Below are 18,712 nucleotides of genomic sequence, written 5' to 3' on the forward strand. Positions count from 1 at the left end.
TGAATCATTTTTTTCTTTTTCGTAACACTCGTGCTACTTTATATTAGATTTTCACATAAATTACCAAGAAAAAAGTATAATACATATTGTTGTTATGCTTAAAGCCACTAAAGAGTTCAAAAGAAGTTCATATACTTTTAAGCAAGGTTATAAGTATGACAAAGAAATATCCGTATAATGCTCTCTACTAAGGTTAAAATCAAATAAAATGTTTTCTCTCTGAATGCTTTAATATAAGCAGCAGGTAAAATTAAGTGTTGCTAGTAGATGGACCTTGACTTTTTTTCTTTTGAAAAAGTTTCTTTTCAGCTAAGAATAAAACTTTATCTCCTTTTTCAAAACCACAGAGAAGACCACTTACTGATCTAATTCCTATTTTTCTTTATCTGCCCCTTCAGCATCATTAAAGGTACTTTACTGCATCATGACAGGATAGACAAGATGTTTTTTCTTCTGCATGGCAGAACTATCAGGTTAAAGTTACAATTTTTGATTAAATAACTTTTCCTTTTTCTTTGTTCAGTTCCACTTCTTCAGCGAGGCACCTCGACTGAAGTGGCTGATCCTCGGTGTTAATGAAAAGATAATCTACTGTAAAGCAAAGCGTTTAGTTGTTTAGTTCACATACTGCAATGAGACTGAACAAAGCCCTATTATAATATTTTAAACCCAAACTAACACATTAAGATAATCCAAAACGGAGTTTTAAATGACTACTTATGTAAGACATTCTTGTGTCACTAATCCTATTTTGCATACATCCATATTGTACATTTTAGAAAGCTAAACAGGGAGAATGTTACATAAGGCTGACTCATAATTTCTCACATTTACTCATCAATGTCTGACTGGAACAGAGGGATTGTGAATAAGAAAAAGCTCTAATCTGAGGTGAGGCAAAGTCAACCTTCATAAGCAGAAGTGAGTTTGGATACGGGTGACATGCATCAATTTAAAGTTGGCACTAGCAGTTGGCCAATACAAATAAAAATGATCAAGACCGACGATTCTTAGTTCAAAATGCAAAATGCTCACAGTGGTCAAACTTGAACTTGATTGTTGTGCATTACATATGCATTGTCTGTACAAAAGGCAGACGCAAGCTTATGAGACTTTTAGTGATAACGCTGAAAGGATCTGTTTCGATGCATTTTTGGCACAAGGACAATCTTAGATTAAAGCATCTAAGGCTGGAACAGAAAGGGCATGATAGACTCATCAAACCAGAACTGAATTATTCAGCACTTACAGTGGGCGGGATGGATACGATCACAAAGAGGGACCTGTGTATACAAGTACAAACATCCACCGTTCAAAAGGTTTGATTCTGTCTAATTTTCGCAGATGCTCGTGTTGCACCTGCAGTTTCCCCAAATTCTTCTGACGTCAGGACTATGAGGATTGTTTTGGTTTCAATTTGACCAGTGGACGAAGATGAAGCCTAAAACATGCTGATCATCAGTGGGTCTTGAATTTGGGTGGAAAGTGCCCAACTCTTAATTAGTATGATGCATTTTTTTTTTTTAAGATTTCCTCATTTTCTTCTCTGAAGAAAAAAAAACTGTTTTCAAAAATGTTTTTTCCATTTCAAAATTTCCAGATTTAAATTTTACAGGGTTTTTTTTTATGCCTTTGAAAACTCTGAATATTTGAGTATGAAATATTTACAAAATCTAAAATCAGACATCTTTAATAAATCTGGAATATCTTGTGCAAAACACATTCAGTCACTGTGATGCATGAGCTTTCATTTTGTAAGTTTCAAAATAAACAGCTGAAAGACCCAAGAAGCTATGAACTGGCTGTTGTTTTTGTATCAGTGTGTGAAATACTGATTTCAATCTTTAAATAATAAAATCCGAAAACTCAATTTATCTCATGCTTCCATGAAATAAATGGAATAATAAGAAACTCCTCATACATAACATTACCTTTTCAGACTAAAAGACTTTTAGAAACCCAGTGATTTACAAAATGTACTTTCCCTCTAGCATAATTCATCATGATCATCATCATTGTCATTATCAAACTGTATTAACAGGCTTAGGTTCACAGTTACACAAATAAAAGTAACACTAAGTACGAAACCATAATTAAAAACTTGACTATTATTACAGAAACTGCATAATAATGAAATGGTAATTGATATTAATCAAAATCCGACTTTGTCTTTATTTGAAATTAGAGTTGATATCTCTGGGACTGTGCTTTCTTTAAGCTCTTTCTTTCATTTTTTTTTTTTAATCTAGCTAGGATCAGCTTAACAAAAAGAAACCATCCATCGTCCCAGGACAGATTTTCTGACTACAAAACTTCAAGGTGTCCTCTCCACCCCATTACTCCCTCCTCACTCTGGAATGACTAAGTGGATCTTCGAGCGAAAGTGACATTTTATTAGCAGGTGAATCCGATAGGTGTTCGTCGAAATGAACTGACTAAACAATTTGTTACAGTGCAACACTTACATTGACAGAAAGTTAAATGAGGATGTCTCAAAATGAGCAATGTGAAATCTGAATTTGACCTGTTTGTTTTTCTGTGTGGTTCACTGAAAAACTTTTCTTTTCAACATACGCTCACTGGCCACTTTATTGGGAACGTCATATCAGTACCAGGTTGGACTGACTTTGTACTCAGAACAGCCTGAATTCTCCTTAGAATAGATTAAGCAAAGTTACAGAAACACTCCCAAGAGATGTTGGTCAATATTGACAAGGTAACATTCGCAGGAATACAGGGAACTCATCGTCATGATCAACAAGCCAGTTTAAGATGATCGGAGCTTCTTGATATGGTGACTGTGTATTGCTGGTAGTTGACATTAGAAGGTGGCTGTGTGCAGTTATAAATGGACTGGCACGATCCACAACAACAATCAGGGAAGCTGGGCCACTGGAATGATCCTCAATTGCTTCTAAAGGACCCAAAGTGTAAACCAGTGGAATGATACAAGATGAATCCACGCCTTCATGTTGAATCTAACCCTAGCATCTGAATGTTGAAGTTGAATGAGTGAAGTTGAGTATCTGGACCAGCAGCATCTATTATTAGCCGATTCTGTTGAGCCTTTGTTTCCTGTTCCTAACTGACAGAAGAGCCACCCGATGTGATCTTCTGCAGCCCATCTGCTTCGAGGTTAATGTTTAGAGTTGTTACCCTGCATACCTTGTTTTAATTATTGTTGCTTCGTCTCAAAGCCGTCTGGCCATTCTTGCTGGATATCTTCTCTTTCTCAAGCCGCTCTCTGTAAACCTGAGATCTCACTATCCTCTTTTTTTATCTCCTTTCTCCACTATTCTGATTCTTGGCTTCATTTTCAGCAAGTTGTCTTCATCACGTCAGCGTGTCTGACCGCACCGACTTCCTGGTACGAGATTGGCCAAACTTGGCATTAGTGTTATCAAGCAATTGAACAAGTGGCTGGTGAGCATACAAACACACTGAACTAAAAAAAAAAAGGCATTCTCAGTAAGTAATACAAAAAAAAAAGTAGGACTGGACTATTGGAGACTACTCAGTGGGAGTCTCCTGTTATCACTATTTCTAAGACAACATTGTTCCGATTCTGTGGGACGCTCAGCTGTTACTTGTCTCTATTGACTCTTCTCGTCAGTGTTGAGTCAGGGGATGAATACAGTGTCAGCCTCTCCTCTGCAGCTGCGTGAGGCACTGTAAAAGGAGAAAAGTGCAGTCTTTGCCAAAGGATTACTTTGGCAAAGACTGGTGCCCCAGACATTGGTGCAGTGATGATCTTACACAGAGGAGAGCTGGGTCATGTTGTGAGTGCTTCAGGTCATCAGACCTGACACTGTACTCTGCTGTCACAACGGTATAGTCATTCTGCTCTTATTTTCATCGCAAAAACCTGCATTTGCACACACTGCCGTCTACGGAGGCTGATCTCACTGCACGGCTCTCGTCACTTGCATGGCGGATCTGCCGAGCCACTGTGTTGTTTATTCAGGTGTGTCAAAGACCCGCTGTGACATCACCACATTCACATAAGTGTGAATTAAAACCATCCTTGGGAGGGCCGTATTCAGCCGGGGGTCCGTTGAAAATGTACTTGGGCCAGCTGATGAGTGCAGGCAGGTGCAATCGAGTGGCCTTCGTTAGAAATGAGCTGAAAGGTGAAAAGGCATAGCTGTTTTTCCCTTTTTTTTTTTTTTCTGAATCATCCACTCAAGCATTCTTCGTGTGCGTAAAACTCACCACGTGTGGGAGGAAACAACAAGCCCTTTCCAAGCCCACATGAATTGACCATAAATAGCCTCGTGCTTACGTAAAAATCAATCCATGCATTTTCGGAGGAGTTAGATGGACGAATTAAGAATGGGAAGCTGATAGAGGAAGCACATTATCTGCAGCAGGAGTGCAGAGGCACCACTCGTTATCTGTTATTAATGAAAGATCATTTCATTAGCCATATACCACATTCAAGAGGATGACAAACAGGCCCCGGGGGAAACAAACAAGGACTCCGCACACTGAAAGCAGCACCTGATATTTTCTTTAAAATTAAAGCCCGGAAGGGAAGGGGGAGTGGAGGGGGTATCTCCACCTATAGCCTGCATCACGTGGGGCAGCCTGGCATTGACCAGTCATCAGTTCAGTAAAAGGGAAGTAGGAGAAGGGGGGTGGGGTTGTCAGTGCTGTCAATATGCAGAGATGAGCATGTGCCGGTTTAAACTGCATTAAAGCCTAAAGCCAAGACCCATGCTTACCCCCCCCCATAACACGGGGCAAGCAGCACAGGCTGAGATAAGACAACAAATACGCTTAGCCTGGCATCATGGACCGCACATGCATGCCGATTGTGTGATGCTCCCAAAATGCCCTATCCAGACAGGCTGATTGCAGCCAAAATAAATAAATAAACGAAAAAAAAAAAAAAAAATCCGCAAATAAGTGAAATCTCCTCACGTCGATATAATATTAAATACCCTCAATAGCCCACTACTTGAATCCACGTCAGCGCTATAAGAGCTACAGGCGTCTTTATAATAATGTGACCAGGCATAGCAGCCGTTCACAGACGCTGATATGGCACATTAATTTTCAATTTGCAGCGCCACGATTCACTGTTACAGTCAATATTCGACATCCAGCGTTGGAAGCATATGCGCTAATTGTCCTGGCTGTTCTGACATCCCAGCGGGCGTTAGAGCATTTTTACCATCGCTAAAAAAAAACAATAAATATTTCTGCAATATAATAAATGAACACAAAATAAATGCTAAAATAATAATAATAAATAATAATCATCGTAAATGCCGTGTTCACCCTACCTGTGCCTTGAGACAAATCGATGCCCGGTTCCGTGAGTATGTTCGGGTCACTTTGAGATCTGCCTCGCTGCAGACAGCCGTCTAGTCCATCTGATGTAGCCATGTAGAAGAAGACAGCGCAGGAATCCTGAATAAAATATTGAAAAACCCGAGCGGAGGCAAGCGAGGTCAGGAGGAAAACCAGCAAGCGGAGCAGAGCAGAGGAGAGGAGGGGAGATTTAATTCGCTCTGACAACAGCCGCTTTGAGCATCTACCAGGGAGCCATGGCTGGGCTGAAATTCACCGCGCGTTGGATGTGTGTGCGTGCAATGCGCGAGCGCGTGTGTCTGGGCCGTGTGTGACGATGTGTAGATGTGAAAGGGGGTCGAGGAGGGGGAGATGTGCCCCCGGTGGTACCAACGGGGTGATGATGATGCCCATCCCTGTCCAGTGACACAATCAAATATTCAGCACCGGGACGTTGCAAATTCTGTATTGAATGGTTTATGGTGGCTTAGAACAGCATACAGTAGCCAGAATATGATGCATACGTTCAGGGTCCATAGCTTTAGGTAGCTGAAAGCTAATGTCACTTTAGATTCAGTTGCAATGTAATGTAGATTTAAATAATAACATGTGTAATTTCATAAAAAAAAAAAAAATCTGTACATAAATAAACATGGTTCAGAATAATATACCCTGCTGCAGATATTAGTGAAAAATTAGAACTCCCCCACCCCTTGTTTTTTTTTTTTTTAAATATTATTAATGATAATTTGTGTCTGTATTTATATTTATTCAATCTTTCTGAATTACTGGTATTCTAATAAAAGCTGGTCTTTTTTTTGTTTGTTTGTTTGTTTGTTTTTACAAATATGCTTACCGAAAAATTTGCAACGTAATTTAATAATGAGCCGTCCGAACAAATTAATAGTTCTGCAAAAGTTAAAACACAGATTTCCATCAGGCATTTTAATGCACCTGGTCTCTTAAATGAAATATTTTTTGCTTAAAACAAAGCATACCTAAGTCACTGTCACGGGACTCAGAATGGAAAGAGGCTATTGGCTGGTTTCATGCGTGACGTTAGAAGGCGGAAGTAAATCACCTACCCAGTAGCAATATGGCAGCTCCCAGGTGCAGTCGCTGCGCTTGCTTACTTCTCGTATTTATTTATTCATTATACGTGGTGGTAATAAGTGAAGAACCTACACCGGGTAATGAACAGCATGCCAGTGTGGTTGAAAATCCACAAACAGCGGCGGAAACAGAGAAGCAACCGACAGAGGAGAGGCGGTGGGAAGCAACCCAGGTTGACGAAACAGTTCCTGATGATGCTGCTGCGAACAAACAGGACTTACCTGTACCCGATTCGGTTCTGACATCAACACCGCCGCTCAAAGACGAGTTTCAGGAGGAGCTGGTCATCAGACCGCTGCACTCGGGAGATATTTATGCTAGCTTCCAGTTTCGCACCGTGTGGGAGACTGACTTCACCAGAGGAAGCAAAGGTAAGCCGTCTTGACAGCGGGCAGTAAACATGCGTGGAAGATAATATCAGAGTCGATCAGATTCTAAGTCTGTGCAGATTTTTGTTTGTTTGTTTGTTTTAAGATCAGTGAAAGAAGAGGCAACCTTCCAGTATAGTAACAAAGCCCACTTCAGATTTCTTACCGATCACACATTTGTTGTAAAAGGACAACTTGAACAGCCACCTACACTGCAAAGAAAATCTTATCAGTCAAACCTTATTCACATTACATTTTGATCATTTTCCTTCCACCTCTCAATCATGCTCTACTTTGTGACAGTGTGTTACTAAAAATCCACATAAATTGAGGTGTAGTTTATCATGACAAAATGTGAAAAGGTTTAAGGAATATGAACACTTGTGCCATATATTGAAATACATGTCATGTAAAGTTTGATGAATGATGCACAAAAAATATTCCCTCTGGTTTGGTTTGCACTGATTTCCCATCTCAACACTAGCGTTCAGTTTCAGGCTATTAAAAGTTTGCATTTACAAGACAGTATAGCTGTGAATTTTATGTATTGGAAATAATAGAAAAAGATCACAAAATGTTAGCTAAAGAGAAGATGAAAGTCTGTTCATTATAATGTGGACATTAAAGAGAGACTTTTAAACCTTTAAAAATGCAAGTGCAAAAAATAAATTCCTCATGCATTTTTTTTTTTTTTTTTCATATAAATAACATCCTTAACACTAAATACGTGGTTCCATTTCTCAGTGTCCCACTACAGGCTGTTCCCCAAATCTCTGGGTCAGGTCATCTCCAAGTTCTCAGTGCGAGAGCTGCACATCTCCTTCACACAGGGCTACTGGAGGACCATGCAGTGGGGGCAGCCCTACCTCCCATCCCCTCCAGGAGCTGAACTCTGGGTCTGGTTTCAGGACACTGTGACAGAGTGAGTGCTGCCATCTGGTGGCTACGAAGTTTTACAGCTTGTTTAACAGGGATATCCCTATTTGTGGAATAAGATTTTTTTTTTTTAAATGCTGAAAACAAGCAGTTGTTTTTAGTATGTACATATCTGATCAGCTAAGATGGCTTGTCATATATTTGACGTTAATATTAATGTATTGCTATGCATCGGTTTGCTGCTTCCGCGTGTCTGCCGGTCCCGTCAACATTTGTCTGCCTTCTCTCTCCCTTTTTAGTGTGGATGCCACGTGGAAGGAGCTGACAAACGTTTTGTCAGGCATCTTCTGTGCTTCACTGAACTTCATTGACTCCACCAACACTGTTGAGCCCAGCGCCTCCTTCAAACCCCTGGGAATTGCCAACGGTATAGCAAAGCATTCTCAGCTTTTATTTTTGCATTCTATACATTTCTCCTAATGATACATTATGTTGAATTAAACCCGGGATTTGCAAATGACATCTTACTGTTATGCAGTGCCAACTCCTCCTTAGAAAGATGCAAAAATCCAGGAAACAAATATACAGCATGTTAGGGTGGCTTTCATTCCAAAATCAGCAATTTCCAATAGCAGATTGTAAAATATTTCAATTAAAAAAAAAGAACACTGAAAAAGTTTGGGTTTTGAGTTTTAGAGTTCATAAAAAACTTTTCAGGTTCTTTAGAGGTCCTCTTGCCAATCAGCAGTCAAGGAAGAAATGGTGTATTTCAAGTACTTCTCCAGTGATTTAGAATATGTATTGTTTTAATATGAAATAAATGTGTCCATGTTATTTTACATGGTCCATTTTTTTTTTATAGTTTTCATGCAGGTCATTTTTGTCTTGGTTTTCTAAAAAAGATCTGACTCATTAAAGAAATCCTGGAGAATGTACACATCAATCAAATTCGCTGCTTAAAATTCTGTTTATGTTGAAATTCCAGGTACAGACCACCGCTTCCTTCGCTACGCCACCCTCCCGCGAGAAATCGTCTGCACTGAAAACTTGACTCCTTGGAAAAAGCTGTTGCCGTGTGGATCCAAGGTGAATCCCTCTTTTTTTTTTTTTTGCCAGTGTCCGTCTCGACAGTCTAAGTGCCGATTTGGTTATTCAACTGACTTTTTTTCCCCCGCCCCCCTCTGTGTGGCACCTGTATATTTTCAGGCTGGTCTGGCTGTGCTGTTGAAGTCGGAGAAACTCTTCCACAGCAGTTTCCATTCCCAGGCTGTGCACATACGGCCGGTGTGTCAGGACGAGCCGTGCAAAACCACGTCCTTGGAGCTGAGGCAGACGCTGAATGTGGTGTTTGACCTTCACGCCTCTGGACAGGGCAAACGAGGTCTGAAGAAGACAGCTCTTCCTGCGATCGTCCACGACTTAACTATGTATCTCTTTCATCTTTGCTGATGTATTCACTTCTCTCTTCAGAGTGGTCTTTGTTTAAGATGTTCTCTCGGACCCTCACCGAAGCCTGCCCGCTGGCCTCCTCCAGTAAAATATACATCGACGTCACAGACAACCCTGAGGTTGCGTTCTGTTCTTCCACTTTAAATATCTGTGTGTTTTTTTTTGTAACAATGCAACCATCTGAGATAAACCTAATTAAATTGTCGAAGTGGTCTCACACGCACCTGACAGAAGGGGAACATTTGTTTTTTGTTTTTTTGTTTGTTTTGTTTTTTTCTTTTTAGTTCAAATTTATATGAAAACCAGATGGTTTCGTTTCTCCAGGAGGACCAGTTCGAGCTCAGTCCAGCTACTCATCTGCTGAGCCAGGCGGTGGTGCTGGGGGACAGACGGACCTTTTCCGTCTACGACCTGACCCAACAAGTCACCTTTGGGACTGTGCGCTCCCTTAATGTGCTGATTCGTTGGAAATCCACAGAGGGTGAGTGACAAAAGTGATGGCTAAAGCAGCTTTGCTGGATTGGCTGAACATTGCTGCTGACAATTGATGACACAAGAAGAAGAAGATGGTGAATTTGTTTTACCTGGAACAGAGTTTTTGGTTTGCCATTCTTCCTGACATTGTTCGGTCATTTTTGGATTGGAAGTGAAACCCATCAGAAACTATTTTTGAGCAGTTACGTTAAATAAAATTCTACATTTTTCCACCCTATTCCAACAGGTGTACACTTGACATTGCCTAAGTAAAAGTGGGTTTCTTTCAGTTAAGATTTTTAGCATGTTTCTCTGTTTCAAATCATTACCATCTTTCTTCGTGCAGGCGACATGCTTCGGCCCTTGCTGCACGCCGAGCGTTACATTGCCGGGTATGGGCTGCAGACTGGAGAGATCCACACCTTGATGTACAACAACCATCCCTTCAGATCTTTTCCTGTGCTACTGCTGGACTCTGTGCCCTGGTATCTGCGTCTCTACGTTCACACGCTGACCGTCACCAGCAAGGGAAAGGACAACAAGCCAAGTGAGTGCTAGAAATTAAGATGTCAAAATGACAATTGTCAGCCAAAATCAACCTTGGAAGGTCACATTCTTTTACCTTTAAAAGAAAATGTTGAAGATGGCGTGACATCGATGAATCCATAAATATTAAAGTCTATCAGGAACTGAACTGATATTTAAATCGAGAAACTTTGAGGGAAAAATATGCAGCAATGTTTTGCAACATTTATCCTAAAGTGGCAGATTGGTCTACACATGTGGCCCCTAATAAAAGCATGTACAGATACACAAAGTTTGTATTTCTATCCTCCAGTCTTCAGAAGACTACTGAATATGCCATAGTACACTGGAGTCAAGTGACATATTTTTAACAGATTTTTTTTGTTTGCTCAAATTTCTATATCATTTCTTCATTCAAGTATTTAAAATATCTGTAACTGAATGTGATGTCAGACAAACAAACATTAACATCCTGTTTTCGTTGCTCCTTTTATTCCCCTTCTATTCCCAGGTTACATCCACTACCAGCCGTCCAAAGACCGAATGCGGCCCCACCTGCTGGAGATGCTGGTCCAGCTGCCTCCACACTCCGTCACCGAGGTTACCATGCAGTTCGAGAGGGCTCTGCTCAAATGGACCGAGTACACGCCTGATCCCAACCATGGATTCTACGTCGGGTATGAACACATTGCCTGTCGCATCTGTCATAAGTCTGTCCTCCAAGTAAGAAATGGGCGTATATGTCTGATGCCAACTTCCTTTCAAGGATTAAGATGTGTCTCTCATTCAATTGTAGGTCTTCGGTTGTCAGTGCTCTTGTGCCAAGTACCGTAGCCATGAACACAAACATCACTAAGGAGCAACCCCTGTTCAGCACTTTGTGAGTGGAGTTTTTTTTTTTGCTTGGCATGTTAAGAGACGTCCTCCTGGCTTTCTTGTTTTTTCTTTGGGTGTGAAATCGCAGTTTTTATTTGTCTTTCTAGTTTTCCGACCAAAGAAGAGTCTAGCTACTTCATACGCGTCTACACAGAGCCTCTGCTGGTGAACCTGCCCACTCCAGACTTCAGCATGCCTTACAATGTCATCTGTTTAACGTGCACCGTTGTGGCCGTGGGATACGGCTCCCTGTACAACCTGCTGACCCGAAGCTTCCAGGTAGAAGAACCCAGCCCAGGACTGGCCAAGCGAATAGCCAACGTTATCCGCAAGATGAGGGGCGTGCCGCCTCTGTGAGGCAGCACCCGGGGATCCGTTAGGTTGCTACAAAAGTGGGTCCTGCACAGAATAGAGAAGAAACCCAAAAGCGTTAATGTTCAGGGTAGAACTGAGTCAAGCACTGGTATGAATGTACATTAAAAGGGCAACTTGAAGTTTGTTTTTTTTCTTATTTTTTTTAAGTAAATGGGAAATGTAATAGTTAACTATAAAAGTGTTTTTTTTTGTCTGAAACAAGAACATTTATATATTATATTGTCATATGGTTCCTGTTAATGCGCTTCTAAATTCCTTAAAAGCAATTTTTACTGTTGAACCTTTGGTGTGTTTCTGACCTGCTATTTGATATCTCCATGCCAGGAGAGATGAGATAAAATGACATGTTAAGTCACAGTAACTTTTGTCAGAGTGACATTTTTTTTTTCCATTTATGTAACCCTCAGATTTGGTTTCTCTTCCAAATACCATTAAGAAGCTATTAAAAACAATCATTCTGTGGATTTTTTTTTTCTGTCCTTAGAAATAAGCTTCAAAAAGCAACACATCATGCCCTGATCTAAAAAATAAAAATAAAAACTCATGACCAGATGAGAAACGGTCAATGACATCATCTATTTATACCACTGAGTTGCACGTTTTGATACTGTAATCTTAAAAGGCCTGTTTATGTTTAAAAACTCTTGAATGTTGCTGAATTTAAGTTTAAACACTATAAAGTTCAAAAAATAAAATAAACTTTTGCACAGTGACATAAATGATGTAGTTATCGCAAATTTTTGATGACCTTTGTTGGTCTCAAGGTTGGCACAACCATTTTTTTTTTTTAGTAAAGTACACAGATGAGGCTTTCTTAATTTTGGGAGATCAACGATCGGCTCATGATAGCATAAGAAACTGATCTCATTTGCATCCGCGAAGGTTTAAAAATCAGCCACTGCCCTCTTTTGATCTACCGTGAAAAAAGGCTGACTGAAAAATGTTTGACAAACTTTTCTTACTCTGGCATTTACCAAAAAAACATCCATCAATCCTTCCATCCCCCCATGGATGTCTCTAGATAAATCAGACCAGATTTATTTTGTTTCAGGTTTGTTGGAATTACCAAAATTGTTTCTGTTTGCTAACCGGCAAAATAAAAAAGAAGAAAAAAAAGTTGAATATCTCTGGTTTCCAATTTCAACTGTGCGTTTTTAAGCATAATATCATCATTTGTGTAGTCTATTAAAACACATAAAGTAAAAAAAAAACAACAACAAAAAACAGAAGAACAATTTGACATTTTTATTCATAAAATTCCTGGCTTCTCTGAAACACAAAGTGAAAATAAAAATAATTTGCAGCACATAGGGAGTAAATTAGACATTTTGGCAGTTTGTTTGTGTCTCACCTGGAACACATGGTGTGCAAATGTAACCACACCTGTTGAAGCAGCACCTTTGATTCACTGTACAATCGCTGTCACTGCTGCATTCTTCAACACAATACCTGGGGGTGGGCAGCCTACCCGAGCTGAGAGGAAGAAAGAAATTCAATTATTACAATAGCGTTTTAAAACATTTCAATCACCCAGCAATTATATTTCTGACATAACATTTCTCTCCTTCATTGCAGTCGTCGTCATTCACACACGGTTCTGCTGGAGCAAAACATTTTGAAGATTTCTGGGCAATGACCTGGTTTTAGACAAATAAAATGACAACATTTAACTACTGGCATGGATAAATAAACAGATATAAAAAAATTAAAAAAAAAAACATTTTTATGATACCACAGAAATGTAACAACAGCAAAGTCTTGATAAACATTTCCAGCTGTTTAACTGGTCAGCGTGCCCTCATGTCTTTACACAAGGGAGCAAACAGAACGCCACAAAACAAATAACAGATAATTTCAGGTCAGCTGTGGACTGTCGTATCTCCAGGATCGTGTGCACAACAGCCAGAGCAGAAACATCGATTAGTCACAAACTGGGATCGGATTCACAGAGAAGCTGCAATAATCAGTGGATAATAATAATAATAATAATAATAATAATAATAATAATAATAATAATAATAATAATAAAATTGTACTTTTAATTTCTAACAAGCGAGTGTAATTTCTTTTTTTCCAAAAATGTGTAATTTCTTTAAAAAGCTACTTTTTCGGGTGTGCTTTTCAGGAATCGACATGGATTCAAAATGTGTCCTCAACAGTAAAAGCAAACTCAGGTTACTACCAAAGTACCGTATGTTTATCTTTAAGGAGAGTTTGATTAGACTTCAGAAACAACCCTGGAGCATGAAAAACTTAAGAGATGTATAATAGAACACATTGAGGACAATTACCTGCAAATAATGAGCAGAGAGCTACCAAAAACATCAACAGTGATCTCAGTGAACATCTGGACTATTGCCAGTAAGATTTTATTGAATGTCAGATACATAGCTAAGTTAAAAACAATTCTCCAAAAATGTTGATTGGAGAGATCGCTGACTTGCACAAACAAGGAAAAAGTTTCCAGAAGAGAGCAATGGCAATAAATGTTCCCGGAGATACAGATAGTAGCACATTTGATGAGGTTTTTGTTTCACGTTAAAGGAACCTTGGCCTCACAAGGAGATGGGAAATTGACTGGAGATGGTGAACTCAGGTGTGATAAACCACAGTTATGCTTTAAAGACAATTTCACACAGGGTCATGTAGGTTTTTTTTTTTTTTCCACTATTACTTCCGCACTTACTTTAAAAACTACATTTTGTATTTACTTGTGAAATTATCAGGAGATCACCTGAGAAAAGTAATACTGTATGTGAGTAAGCACAGGCTTACATCAAGTTAAGATGTATGTCATAAATGTAGATGTGTACTTTGTCCAACACTAATGAATCAAATGGCTGAAATTCCCTCTTCAGTATGCAGTCAAATCCTGCAGAGTCCTTCCCCTGACTTATACTTGTCAAGAATCTTTTATCTGATTTGTTCGGGGTGTTCTTCTGTCTTCATGCTGTAAAGGTAGCCCAGGTTACTGATCAGCCAGACTCCTGTGTCTTTATACTACAGTCACTTGAGAGAGAGTCACTGCACTCTGGTGATCTCCATTCCACTCATTTTGATATTGCAAGAACTCCTTGGTTTGACCTCTGTTGAATTAGATAACTCACTTTGAAGAGGTAAATATTAATGCAATCAGCTATTTTATGTTAAATATCTCTATTTCATTTTCATTATTTTGTGGAAAGCTGATTTCATTTTGACATTATGTGTCTTTCTTTGGAAAAAAAAAAGATGATCATGATTGATACCTAAAAGCAATAAAAACAGTAAAACATGGAAGGGTGTAAATAAGTAAATCATTTTATAGGCACTGTATAAGTCAATGCAGAGGCTGTTCTGCTTCTGAAAAAAAAAAAAAAAAAGAACAGTCAAAGCAGAGTATACTTGGAAATGTAACTCAGCAGACACCAGGACCCAGTAGCCTCTGTGCCATCACATTTTCTTATGGGATATTTGGTCATACAAAAGTAAAAGTGGACATTCCTGACTGCAACAAACATGGAGATGTACTATTTTATAAAAACTGCACTAGTTTTTGCGTTTGGTTTGTGTGTGCAGGGTAGCAATGGCATTTCAAAGCCAGGTAAGCTTTATATTTTTCTATGTGAATTGAATGAATGTGCAAACAATGGACTTTTTTTCCATAGACTAAGTTGTATCTTTAATCAAAACTAACTGGCTACCTCAGAAATTGTGTGAATTTCTATGAGTCATTTATTAGAATCTTTTTTTTTTTCTTAACATGCATCTAAAACAAGGAACGTGCCCAAAAGTCTTCAATACCTTTGTCCCGGCACAATCGTGTTTCCATGACGGATGTTGTCCCGGAGAAGAAAAATGTTGCTTGTATACAGAGGGATCTGTCTGTGCCCCTCCTATTTTGAGTAAGAGATACGGCCATAAATGTATTTATATCTTATAATTTGCATTGAACTTTTGTAGAAACCAGTCAAGTCCCAACACTTCATACTCTCTGGCTAATTTTTTAAAGCACTTTTCTTCTCTGGTTCTGCCTTTTTCCTCTCAGGTAATCCAGAGTGTCCAGACCCACCAGGGAAGACTGGTGTGTGTGCTGAACTTTGCTACAGCGACAAAGATTGCCTCTGCGGTGAATTATGCTGCTCCAATGGATGCGGGCACGAGTGCATATCTACAACCCCGGGTGAGATTCTGGGCATGGAGGCAAATTACCCTTCTTACACCGTGGACGTACTAAGCCACTAAACGTCTGTGTTGCAGATAAGCCAGGTATCTGCGGTTCTCCGTGGTATTTTGTCTGGTGTGGGGACAGATGCCAGCAAGATGCTGATTGCTCAGGACATCTGAAGTGCTGTCCCACCCTTTGGGGCCATGTTTGCCAAGAGCCGTACCTGTCACCCTGGCATTGAGCTGGACGGTTTCAATTGAATTCATTCTTTGAACAAATACACTAATAAATTTAATGTTTGAGTTGTATGTTGTTGTTTTTTTCCATCTCTTTGTTTTAAATGCTCGATTCTTAAATACAGGTACATTAGATAGTTCTGCTGTGCTAAATAACTGAATAATTATATCTACATGCATACACCATAATAAAAAAAATGGTGTGTCAGGACCATCTTCTACTACAATTTCTCCTACTGGAAGAAGTGTTGTCTAGAGCCTCAAGACCTTTGACCTTTTTGACCCTTTGAAAATGGATAACATCAGATTCTGTGTATGCTACGCAATAGTAATACTGTAAGTAGATTCTATTCTGCAAAGTGAAATTAAACAACCATATTTTTAATACTTTATTAACTGCTTGTGACCATATTTAACATGCACTGCTTGGATGACACTTATCGGACACACCTGTTCAATACATATAGCAAATCACATAATATCAACTACAATAACAAATGAAATAATCAATAAAATGTAATACACACACACACATATATATATATATATATATATATATATACAGTGCTCACAATGAGAAGATTAAAGGTTAAATTAAACTGGATAAAAGTATAAAAATCATTAGGACATGTACAAAGTAGACAGTAGAACTAAAGTAAGAAGGAGCACACAAAGACAAGCTTCCAGTTGTTTATTTCATTACTGAATGCAAACAATTGCAGTCAAGGATATTTAATGCATATCCATGGACTACTGTCTGATTAGATGAGGTCTTTGCAGAAATTACCACAGTAGGAAGGGCAGCACTTTTGGTCACCTGAAGAATAACCATCACCTTTGTAGAAATTCCCCCACTCATGAGCTGTCCACAGTAACCTGGCTTCACTGGCACACCAGAAACATATACGGTTAGCTGCAAAACGGTCCAGTTACAATTAAGAGATGTTGCTGCGTTCCTCATATTTTACCTATGACTGGTGTCATGCACTCATACCCACAGCCATTGGAGCAGCATTTTAAACCACAACAGCAGTCGCTGTCTTCATTGCATAATTGCTGAAAATAGCCTGTCAGCAATTAGAAGATCACAAAATGAAGAGGGTCAGGTTACAAAAATGTTGCTGAGTGAATCAATTCAAACAAACAAAACAAAACAAACAAAGAAAAACATATAGTTTTTACAAATTTGGGGACATAAACTTACCGCTTACAAACATAGTGTAAGATTGCACAAATGCAGCAAATAATAAAATCAAGGCCCCTGTCTCATACCAGCGTGTCCCCACGATGCACACCAAGTGCACCGTCTGCACCTGTTTAGAGAATTATCTGAGTGCACAAAGGAAGGCTGAGCAGGTAGGACTGACCCTGGGTCCCTGTGCCTGCCCGCCTCTTGGACTTATTAACCAAATCTGGTTTTATTCTCTCCCAGCTCTCTCAGGTCTTCTGATAATACCCAAAGTAAGAAAACAAACCTAAACAAACCTACAGACCGTTAAGAAAACACAATTTTCTTAAAAAGGTCTTCTGAGACCAAGAATGACCAACAATTTAAAAGCAACATTCAGACTCATTTTCTTGGTTTGCCTTTTTGCTGATTTTTTATAAATCAAGCTAATTTATTCTGAAATTAACTTTATCTTAGATTTAATTAGTTTTTTTTTATCTTTAATTTAACCTATATTTATATTTTTTTAAAATTTGATTTAGTACATGTTTAGTTTGGTTTATTGTCATGATTTCTAAATAAAATAGTGAAGGAAAAAGGATCACTGAGATTTTAAAACTATTGTTCTCCTTATTCCTAGCTGTAGGAACATTTTCTTGAATTCCATAGCCTCTAGGTTGATTGAAAAAAAATACTTGTAAAACTAAAACAGGTCATTTTATGCGATTATCAAGAGGATGAGAACCTTAATATGAGAAACAAAATGCCTCAATACTTCAATTTGGAAAAATAAAATTAATTGAGGTGCAATACAGTTTAAAACCTCTAGGTGGGGCTCTTTATTTAACAATGTCTACAGTCTGAACTGTAGTTTTATTGTCTTTCATTCATCAAACACGTTGAATAAATACAACTGATGAGAAATCCTTTAATGAAAACAAATTAAACTTGGATGCCAGTCAGGCTTACGCCTCTACTGACCAAGAATTTGGGACTTCAGAACAATATGAAGTTTGACTTGGTTCAATTCCAACAAATCTTTCACCCAAAGAAACCCACATGGTCATTCTAGAGGCTGCCGAGAGCAAAAAGGAAACATTTTCTCCCAGGAGCTTAGAAATGATCCAGTTTACACATCCGTCTGATTTATATAAAACCATAGCAGTGAGTGGATTCTTATTTGTTGGTTTTATCATCAGTTTTCAAAAACCACATGATATTTGGCACTTTCAAGGCTGCGTGTTTCATGTCCTCACATGGCCACAGCTTACCAATATAGCTGAAAAAACATGTATTTTATGTTGTCTTCTCAAGAAACCAAACCTTGAAACGTGATGTTTATTCAATGATTTATCTGGTGCTTTCTTATTTCTCTGTTTATCCCCTAAAAGTTTTCTCGGGAATTCATTCATGAAAAAAAGTATTGATGGTTTTTTTTTTTTTTTTTTTTTTTTTTTGTTTGTTTGTTTTTTTCATATTTGAGTGGCAAGGTTCGGCTGTATGGTAGGTGTCACTGTATGTCCTTGAAATGATGTAGGTGATATCAGCAACTTGAGTCTGGACAAAGATGGCCGACAATAACTGAGGTTGTAAGTAAGATGAGTGGATCTGTGACAAACTGTGGAGAGCTTACTCTGCGTGGGTAAAGTATTCATATACCTGGAATAATTTTTTACATTTACCCGGTTAAGGCTACAACCTTCAATGTGTTTTATCTGGATGTTGAATGATAAACAAACATAAAGTAGTGCAGATGTGAGAAGTGGAAGATATATATATATATATATATATATATATATATATATATATA

At 38.7% G+C, this 18,712-nt stretch overlaps 3 protein-coding genes and 1 long non-coding RNA gene across 5 annotated transcripts in view; 2 read left to right on the forward strand and 2 right to left on the reverse strand.

Moving 5' to 3' along the window:
- The window catches only part of phactr3a (phosphatase and actin regulator 3a), a 42,732-nt gene extending 37,085 nt beyond the window's left edge, over positions 1–5,647 (reverse strand). The window contains exon 1 of one of the 2 annotated variants that reach the window (XM_015060441.1): positions 5,289–5,647. In XM_015060441.1, the coding sequence (XP_014915927.1) occupies positions 5,289–5,391 (103 nt within the window). In that variant the 5' untranslated portion in view covers positions 5,392–5,647. The remainder of the gene's footprint in view (positions 1–5,288) is intronic. The other variant, XM_015060442.1, reaches the window with a different exon arrangement.
- Positions 5,648–6,323: 676 nt separating this feature from the next.
- pigt (phosphatidylinositol glycan anchor biosynthesis, class T) lies at positions 6,324–11,813 on the forward strand. Its single transcript, XM_015060445.1, has 11 exons — positions 6,324–6,779; positions 7,521–7,698; positions 7,952–8,079; positions 8,638–8,738; positions 8,859–9,033; positions 9,123–9,220; positions 9,426–9,582; positions 9,922–10,122; positions 10,612–10,777; positions 10,897–10,980; positions 11,084–11,813. The coding sequence occupies exons 1-11, from the start codon at positions 6,392–6,394 to the stop codon at positions 11,331–11,333; spliced, it is 1,926 nt and encodes a 641-aa protein (XP_014915931.1). The 5' UTR covers positions 6,324–6,391; the 3' UTR covers positions 11,334–11,813.
- A 2,742-nt stretch (positions 11,814–14,555) lies between these two features.
- Positions 14,556–16,316, forward strand: wfdc2 (WAP four-disulfide core domain 2). Its single transcript, XM_015060440.1, has 4 exons — positions 14,556–14,934; positions 15,110–15,235; positions 15,379–15,513; positions 15,591–16,316. The coding sequence occupies exons 1-4, from the start codon at positions 14,850–14,852 to the stop codon at positions 15,737–15,739; spliced, it is 495 nt and encodes a 164-aa protein (XP_014915926.1). The 5' UTR covers positions 14,556–14,849; the 3' UTR covers positions 15,740–16,316.
- A 94-nt stretch (positions 16,317–16,410) lies between these two features.
- On the reverse strand, positions 16,411–17,094 carry LOC106964761 (uncharacterized). The gene is made up of 3 exons (XR_001428498.1): positions 16,939–17,094; positions 16,703–16,801; positions 16,411–16,619 (listed from the first exon to the last, which is right to left on the reverse strand). It is a non-coding gene; the product is annotated as an uncharacterized LOC106964761 (long non-coding RNA).
- Between the last annotated feature and the right edge of the window lie 1,618 nt (positions 17,095–18,712).

Source organism: Poecilia latipinna, unplaced genomic scaffold, assembly GCF_001443285.1.
Source record: "Poecilia latipinna isolate Pla-1442-1.1 unplaced genomic scaffold, P_latipinna-1.0 Scaffold1715, whole genome shotgun sequence".
NCBI classification, from domain to species: Eukaryota; Metazoa; Chordata; class Actinopteri; order Cyprinodontiformes; family Poeciliidae; genus Poecilia; species Poecilia latipinna.